Source organism: Thermobia domestica, chromosome 17, assembly GCF_964235325.1.
Source record: "Thermobia domestica chromosome 17, izTheDome1.hap1.1, whole genome shotgun sequence".
NCBI classification, from domain to species: Eukaryota; Metazoa; Arthropoda; class Insecta; order Zygentoma; family Lepismatidae; genus Thermobia; species Thermobia domestica.
This window is the reverse complement of record NC_137470.1, coordinates 99,377,205-99,386,248: the sequence shown is the minus strand read 5'-3', so window position 1 is coordinate 99,386,248 and position 9,044 is coordinate 99,377,205. Positions and strand designations below refer to the sequence as shown.

The following is a 9,044-nucleotide window of genomic DNA, read 5'->3' as shown; positions in this document are numbered from 1 at the left end:
TTGAAGGTGAAAGATTAAAGTTGGAAATGAAAATGTTTTGCAAACTAAAACTCATAGATAATGACTGACTGGCTTATTTGATAGTGTACAAATACAGCTATAATGGGGTGAAATCGATACTCAACCTTTGGAGGGTATCGACGAAGTAGACTTCTGTTCATAAAGACGAAAATCGATTTGTTGTTTCTCATTTATACTGAACAGCGTAGTAATAAATTTAATAATAAAAAATATAGTGAAATTAAATTTACAATGTGAGATCCTAGTTTATCACCTTTCATGTAAACAGTTTATTATCACACTGGTATTATCATAATGTTTCATTCTATGCAGTAGTATTTCAGCTCTTTTACGAAACATTTTGGGTATACATAACAATAGTTCTTCTTCTACTTCAGGCTTCTCTGATTTAGTTGACGTAATCGAAAGTGTCCCAGATTCTTCTTGCTTTCGTATTAAATGTAAATATTTTTGAAGAACATTATTATATTCATTCCATTTTTCATCTCTAATAGAGGATGAATGTAAAATCTGTTGTATTTCTTGATCCAAACTACATTCACGTTTCTCCAGAGATGGTGAAGGTGTTTGTATACGATTAAGAACTTCAGGCGGATCTAAAATAATTTTCCTTGCGTGTTCCATTTTACTAATGGAATAGTAAATTTCATAATGCACCACTTAAAATAGGGGCTAACAATGGAGGTAAGAATCCACCCTGTTGCACTAATAAATGCTTCTTCTTCTTCTCGATGGAGTTCCCTTTGTTCACAAGTTATCGAAGCGTCCTTTTGTATCGCTTAAACTTCCTTTCTATCTCTTCGTAAAAGGTATGTCCCCTTTTCATACATTATAACAACATTTGCAAATACTGCGAATCACTGAAGAGTCTGCATTTGACACTATAGCTTTACGTAATTAAGAATTAGCTTTACTAAGCGTACGAAGAAGATATCCGTGTTTTACTCTTGCAGACATATTGAAGGAATGAACAAAGACAGTTTAAAACTAGCATTATAAACACATTTTCTTCTTCTTCTATTTCGTTGGAACATAAAAGTAATTATAAATATCATCAGCGAATATATTAGTTTTTAAAAACGATTTCATCTGGCGTATCCTGTTTTAAATCAATAAATAAATATCCATGTGCTAACTTTGTTGCGTCGCTCAAACTTTCCTGAAGACATTTTGGATTCTCACTAATTGGCTGATAACTCATATATTTCATTTGTGATTATCTCTTGGATTTTTAAATAATAAGAAATAAGAACAATTCAAGTTCATATGTCTGCTTTCTTTTCTCTGATGAAATGTGTTTTGTGTAATAAATATTACTCTAAGATTTCTATGATCAGAACCTTTTCTAAAGAAATCAACTACCTAGGTATATTGCAGTTCACTTCATATATATGATCAATAATAATAAGATGAGGTCCAGTTTCAGGTAAAAAGTCCTTTGTTCTAGGTAAACCTTCAATAAATTGTACTTTATCGAAATTTCTCTGTATGTATTTTGCCACTGCATATTACCAACAAATATGACGAAACAATGTATTGACCATACGTGATAAATTAGACAGGAATCGTATTACAGAAAAAGATTTTCCATATCCACTTGGTAAGGCAACAATACATGAAAAGGGATGTTTCGACGTCGTATCTATGTTAAAGAGCATTCTCTCTTCATCCTTATATTCATAAAAGACCGTATTACAATTATCTTCTTCTTCTTTTGTTGGAAGGAGTGTATCCATATGGAAGAGTATCATATGAATTTGGAATTCTTCTTCGTTTTATATAATTCTCCTTATAGACTTTGGTTTCAGTCATGCTAACGTTAGTATGATCTTTCCTGCGGCTTTTTTTCTCATTTGTATTTTTGATTTATGTGGGTCGAGATTCTTCTCTTTTCTGCTTCCTCTTCATTATGTCTTATCATTTTCTTCATTACATCAAAATTTAGGTGATTGGAAGATTTATAATTTAGTGAAAAACCTCGTATCTAGCATACCCGTTACTCCTTCTTCGTACTGGGATCAAAAATGTGTAGTGCATAGTTCTTGGGTCCAGGTGACACATATTCTGAGATATATGAGTCTATATTCAAGTAATTCCTTTGTTAAATCACCTAAAAAGTCACCAGTTGGAATTGGACTTTCATCTGTTTTTTTTTTTACTGAATCAGTTTCAAAATACAATACTCTTTCTTGTAATTGCTCCAAATACTTGTACAATTCCAAACTTGTTTGTGTTGTTGTGTATGCGGCTATGACAACGTTTACTGTTGGTAGTGAAACAGGAACTTCGTCTGTGTATTGCCAATATGCACACAACATGTCATCATTTCCTGAAAATATTTGATGGAGTTCTATATCATCGGATGTCAATTTATGATATAATTCCTTCGGGTCATTACTGATGCTTACATGACAGATGTTCTCACATTGACGAAATTTTCCCCTAAATGAATTTAAAATTAGTTTAGCTAAACTCCTAAGGGCTGGATGTTTAGCTTTCTTTATATTTAGACGCATCCCTTACTTTTCATAAAATTGCCGAATATACTTCTTCTTTACTTCATCTGTTCTACACCATGATGGCCACCCACTAGCTTCCGTTCTTGCTTTCAAGAAACTGTTTATGTATTCTGCAAATATTCATCCACATTTTGTTTCTTCGTCATATTGGACAACATCATAAACCCAAAGCATTGGAGAAAAAAATACAAAATAATGGATATTCATGAAAGTACACTGTGTAAGTTCTCGTCAAAAATAAAAGTTCTATTTGCCTCGCTTTTTTCCTGTATTCCTATAGATATAAAGGCAACTTCTCAGGAAACATTTTTCGACTACACAGATAACGATTTCAAAGAAGTAGGGCCAAAATACCGCAAATATTTATAATGGAGTATATGAGAAATTACATGTTATATTCGGATTTTTGTAGGTACCGTCCACAACTCTGAGATCAATGATTTGCACATATGATGTACGGGAGAAATAATAGGCAGTAACGAAAGTGGTGTTATGTTTCCTTTGGCTGATAGAGGGTGTTGAAATTGGGCACCATCTGGTAGTTTAATGGACTGTATGGGGGAGTATTTGGTGGCTGGGAATTGTATTACGTACCATCAGCGCCTCTGAAATACAGACTAAGATGATGAGGTGTTCCTCCCGAGGGCAGGGCTGTGACCCGAAGGTCCCTGGGCAATGTGAACCCAAGATGGTTTGCCATTGCCTGCCATCCGATGATGACGTCCGAATGATGGAACCTACAGTTGAACAAGGGATAGGGACTTCCTCTGTCCTCACTGGGAATCAAACCTGGGATCCCTTGATTACAAGGCGAAGAGCTTATCCATTCATCCACCGGGGACACAATCTTACAAATGAGACCATTGTCATATCATTTTTTTTATTTCAGACTCCAGGCCCCAACGAGTCTTGGACTCATTTTAAGGGGCAATACAGTTACATTTCTTATACATATTTATATACAAAATTAAATTGCTGATACATAATATACATAAACAAGAATAAAAGTAATGCAATATCTGTTGATTTTATCCTTCCATTTATTGCCACTTTTTTAATGCTGTTCCTTATATTATTACACTTCATATTCTTAGTTACTGCCATAATAGCTCTCTTATCAGTTTTTTAAATAAAGATTTTGATTTCAACTGTTTGTATTCCGTTGGAATTTCATTGAATGATTTTATGAGATAGTTCTTAATCCCTCCTGTCCCGTATGTTTTTGAAGAATAAGATTCCACATGTATTTTTTCTTTATATCTTGTCTCATAATTATGAAAGTGACTATTTCTATTTACTATTATATTATGATGTATATTCTTATTCATAACATTAAACATATAATACATAGTTGATTCTTTAGCTAAATAATCTATTGGTAATACTTTAGACGTGCTATAGGTATTTACATTTGGGTTTAAGCGTGGTAGATTGTACAGGGTACGTAATGCCTTATTCTGCAAAATTTGTAGTGGTTGCAGTGCACTTTTGTTCGAACGTCCCCATAATATGTTCATGTAAGTTAGATGAGAGTGTACATAAGCATAGTAGATATTTTTTAAGGTTCTGCGATAATATATTTCTAAATCTATTAAGCACCCCTATTATTGGTAAGATTTTTTTACACAAAAATTTTATGTGTGGTCCCCATTCAAGATGCTGATTAATTATTATTCCTAGGTATTTAGTTTCAGTGACTCTTCTTATTTGTTGACCTTTCAAATAAATATTTATATTATGGTCTATATGTATATCTGTTTGCTTGTGGAAACTTATATATACGGTTTTTTCTACATTTAGTGAAAGTTTATTGAAATTCAACCAATCCTGCAGTTGTTTTAGATCCTGCTGTATTATATTTTCTAGTGTATTTTTCTTTTCCGCTGTGTACGATACATACATATCGTCAGCGAATAATACTAACTTACCATTTAGTTTGATATTTGCTACATCATTTATATATATTAAAAATAGGAGAGGCCCCAAACAGGAACCTTGTGGTACCCCACATGTAATTGTCTGTTCTGCACTTGTGAAACCGTTTACCTCAACATATTGCTTTCGTCCATTTAAATAACTTTTAAACCATTGCAATGCAAGTCCTCTAATTCCTAAATTACTAAGTTTGTTAAGCAGAATGTTAAGTTTAACTGTATCAAAGGCTTTGCGAAGGTCAATAAACAAACCTGTTGATGCCTGTCCTTTATCTAAAGCCTCTTCTATCCTAACACTAATGTCTAAAACTGCTGATTGTGTTGAGAAATCTTCCCTAAACCCATACTGGTGTTCGTAAAAGAAATCGACAGATTTTAAGTAATTTTCTAATCTAAATTTTACGCTTTTTTTCAATTATTTTTGAGAGCACAGGCAAAATTGATATAGGTCCATAGTTATTTAGGTCTTCAACATTTCCGTTTTTATGAACTGGAATTACTTTAGCTATTTTACAATTAGTGGGTATTGTTCCCGAAGTGAATGAATGAATTACAAGATAAGCAATGTATATGCTTAATTGATCCTTGTAATTAATCATAAATTTATTGTTTATTTTGTCTTTAGCTGCACTAGATTTCAGTTTCAACATTCCTATTATCTTCCGAATTTCGTAGGCTGTGACTGGGCTTAGGAAAAACGAATTGTTATTTATTTTCTCTTTCATATATTTGATAGGACTTGAATCGTTAATACTTTTAGCAAGATTTGAACCAACAGTGTCAAAGAAACCTTTAAAAATATCTGGTACATGTTCCGGAGGAACTATTTTATCTTCCATTTTTATTGTGAAATGTTGTTTGTTAGGGAAATTGTTTGTATTTCTTAGTACTTCATTCACTGTTTTCCAAAACTTTTTCGGATTATCTAACGAATTATTAAATTTATTTTGGTAATATATGTTTTTGAGTTTTCTCTTTTCTTCCGTTACTTTATTTCTATAAAAGATATATTCTTCTTTTAATATTTCATTACTAGGGTATCTCCTGGTTTTTGAAAAGATGATATCTCGTCTATTGATTAATTCAAGTAATTCTTTACTGACCCAAGGTGCTACTGGTGTATAGTGTTTAGTGTTTGAGATTGTTTTCTTTTTAACCGAAGTGGAAGTTTTTATTCCATTATTTAAGAATGAAATAAAATTGTTGTAATGCTTATTTACATCATTATCATCATTATTAAAGTTTTGCGTTTCAAAATATTTTTTAGTTTTATCATGGTCAATGTGGTGAGAAACCCGCTCTTCTGAATTTTCATGTTTTCCTCTATGCTCAGTTTCTCATCCTTTAATAATTGTTACTAATACCCTATGATCACTAATATCATTTTCAATGGTACATACAACATGCTGTAATTCATAATTGTTAGAATACATATGATCTAAAAGTGACTCATTTGTGTTACCAGATCTAGTAGGGTACTTTATATTACATAGTAACAAACGATAGGACATCATTAACACAAGTAAAGGTACTCTATAAGTATCTACATAATTAATTATATTAACGTTTAAATCTCCGGTTAATATTATTTTTCTATTAGAATATCGTGACAATATGTTTTCAAGATCTTCTATCATTAGCGGACTATTTTTGTTATTGGGATTATATATACATATTACAATCATATTTATGTTATCTTTTTTTACTTCAATCCCTAAAATGCTGTGTTCTTTTTCAATTTTATTTAATATTTTAAATTGCCAAGGGTTATGTATATATATTGCTACACCTATTCCAGTCCTATCTCTATTCACATGTACTGATACATATTCTCTTATATTAAAGTAATCTATTTCCAATTTATCAACCCATGTTTCACTAATTACCAAAAAAATCCACTAGCGATAGTCTATGCAATATTGTCTCTATTTTGTGTAATTTATTTCTTATGCTTCTCGCATTGATTATTACATATGTTACACCTTCCTGTTGTAGTCAATAATTTTCGGACAATAAATATTATAAAACAGACTCATAATAAAGATCCTTACAATTAAGTCCTAATCCTAGATCTAAATAACCATCCATTTATTGCTAAATTGCTACATAATTATCTTAATTTATTTCCTTAGTAAGTCGATATCCTCTTCACTCCTAATCCATACCACTCTGTCATTTTCGCTTTTCCTAGCCAATATCTTGCAGTCACTAACCCACACATACTTAACATGTGGACGCAGATCTCTACCTTTCTTCAAGAGGCCCTTGTTCCGTTCTGTCAAATTGTCATTCAGATATACTCTTTTGTTTCCATCAGCACCACGAGTGTCAAGTCCTATTATGTCTTTACACTTGATTTCCTTTTTGTTCTTTTTTGCTTCCATAAGCTCTTCTTTCTTCCATCTATTCTTGAGTTTTATTAAAATTGGTCTTGGAACCCCTGTTGCTCTGGTGGGAATCCTGTGTGCTACATCTATATCTTCTTTCGTAAGTGGAACTTGTAGAGATTGTGCTAAGTTTATGATAATGTCATAAACAGCATCGTTGTTTTCTCCGGATTTCTCCAGAATTCCATGAAGCTCAAGGTTGTTTCGCCTTGAGTATTGCTTTAGTTCTTCCACTTCTTCCCTTACGTTGTCTATTTCCGCTACTTTTCCAATTTTAGTCCTTACTTCGTTGATGTCCTTTTTTATGTCTTCAAAGTCACTATTCATATGGTCCATTGTCTTCTTTTATTTTCTTCATTTGTCTTTCTTGAGGTTGCCTAAGTCACTCTCCATTTTTTGCATTAGATCAATGATTTGTTTGTCTTGCCACGGTGCTCGCAGTCTTCTCTTTTACAGAACCACTTACCCTGCGTTTTTTTTCAATGCATCACGGTCTCCTTTTGTTAAGTTTATACAGTTTTTGTGGAACCATGACTGACACTGGCCTTCACACGTTAGCAGTTCCTCTCCTCTTTTTACTTTCATGCCACACACCACACAGTATTCTCCTAGTGTGTCCGACATTTTTAAGTGTTATATTTATCCGCTATCACAAACCAATTGAGATTTTGGTATTTATTGATTGAGTATATACGCTCACGTTATTAACACTGCACACGATTATTACAGATTCCAATTATTAGAATAATTTCATCAGCAAGAGTTGAAACTCTGCGTTGACTTGGCACTATTGCTTAGCAAGAGAATTGACTTTGGAGAGTTTGCAATCCTATTCCTCACTTTCATTTGTTAACAGATTCTTACTGGCACTCATAAAATCGAACTTTCTCTTGAAATAACATCTGGATTGCTATGATAATCTACTTAAATGACTTAAAAGTACTTACTGTTTAGTTGAAACATGTACATTCTTCCCACCTAAGTCATACTCAAATACGGAGCACAACACCACTACGATTGTCACGACTCAACGTTGCCAATTTCCCCATCAACATGATATTTAATATTACGAAATAGGCAGAAAAGAAAGTGTTTGGATATGTTTCATACACGCACACACACACACAGACATACACAGACACAGACACAGAAATAAGGCATCAGAAACATAAAGATCACAAAGTGTTAAATTCTATGGGAACGGACAATATTGCAAGTAGATGTGATGAAAACACCACGATTAGTGGTCAAAATGTGCAACAGATGTTATAACCAAAGTTAAGTCATGCCTGGATCTTCATTACCGTGTATGTTCTTAGTGTCGAGAAAAATACCACTTAGGTGCTTGAGTATATTTCGTCAAATACTAAAACAAGCTTGTGATCCCCTAGCGGACCCAAGCTGGAACTTGGCTCAGAAGAAACGAACGAGATAAATGCTTTGAACCCAATACGGACGGTACAAACTGCATCATCAAACCCTGTCTCATTGATTTCAATGTATTTGACACACTTCTGTGGCATAGATATCCAAATATTGCTGCTAGGAACTCATTACAAAGATCATGCCTGAGTTTCTTTAACAACATGCCCAGTCTGGTTTCAACGCTTGAACACTACTGTTATGTAAGGTGTCACACAAGCTGAACAGCACAGTCAACTGTTCATTGTTCAAAACCGTGAGCACTACTAACTGTTTTTCAGGAATTTCTGTGAGGCTTTCCTTCATGTGCACAGGCACAGTTAAGGTATCTTCAACTTTGAGATTCGATTTCTGACTACCCATTTCTGGTTGTTTCTGCTCACTCCTGACATAAGAACTTGCCTTTATGTAGCATGTTGTACATAGTACTATTGACGGACCGAAGCGCTGGAATAACTTACCTATGCTCCCACGCATGTCACTAATCGTTTTCTTTGCCCCCTAAACCATAGTTTGCACACGGAACATTGCCGATGTTTATCCGTGCTTCCCCCGGAAACCATTTCTCAAATATGTCACCAAATTGTTTTGAAATGAATAATATGGCATTTGCATTACACGTTTCCACACTGGCGAAACCTACCAGAAAATAATACCAAATAGTATACAACAACAAATTAAGCATAAATGTCGCTAGAAACAGAACAAGAAAAGTCACTGGACAAAAGCATACAGGAACTGCAAGTTCTTGCAGGCACATT

General features: G+C 33.5%; 1 protein-coding gene across 1 annotated transcript; it reads right to left on the bottom strand.

Annotated features, from left to right (window-relative positions):
• Positions 1–6,594: 6,594 nt before the first annotated feature.
• On the bottom strand, positions 6,595–7,197 carry LOC145674105 (uncharacterized). The gene has a single exon (XM_081743930.1). The coding sequence runs from the start codon at positions 7,195–7,197 to the stop codon at positions 6,595–6,597; it is 603 nt and encodes a 200-aa protein (XP_081600056.1).
• Between the last annotated feature and the right edge of the window lie 1,847 nt (positions 7,198–9,044).

What these genes read in the sequence shown, in the direction of transcription:
- LOC145674105 (XM_081743930.1), bottom strand. Translation starts at nt 7,197, where the DNA reads ATGGACCATATGAATAGTGACTTTGAAGACATAAAAAAGGACATCAAC.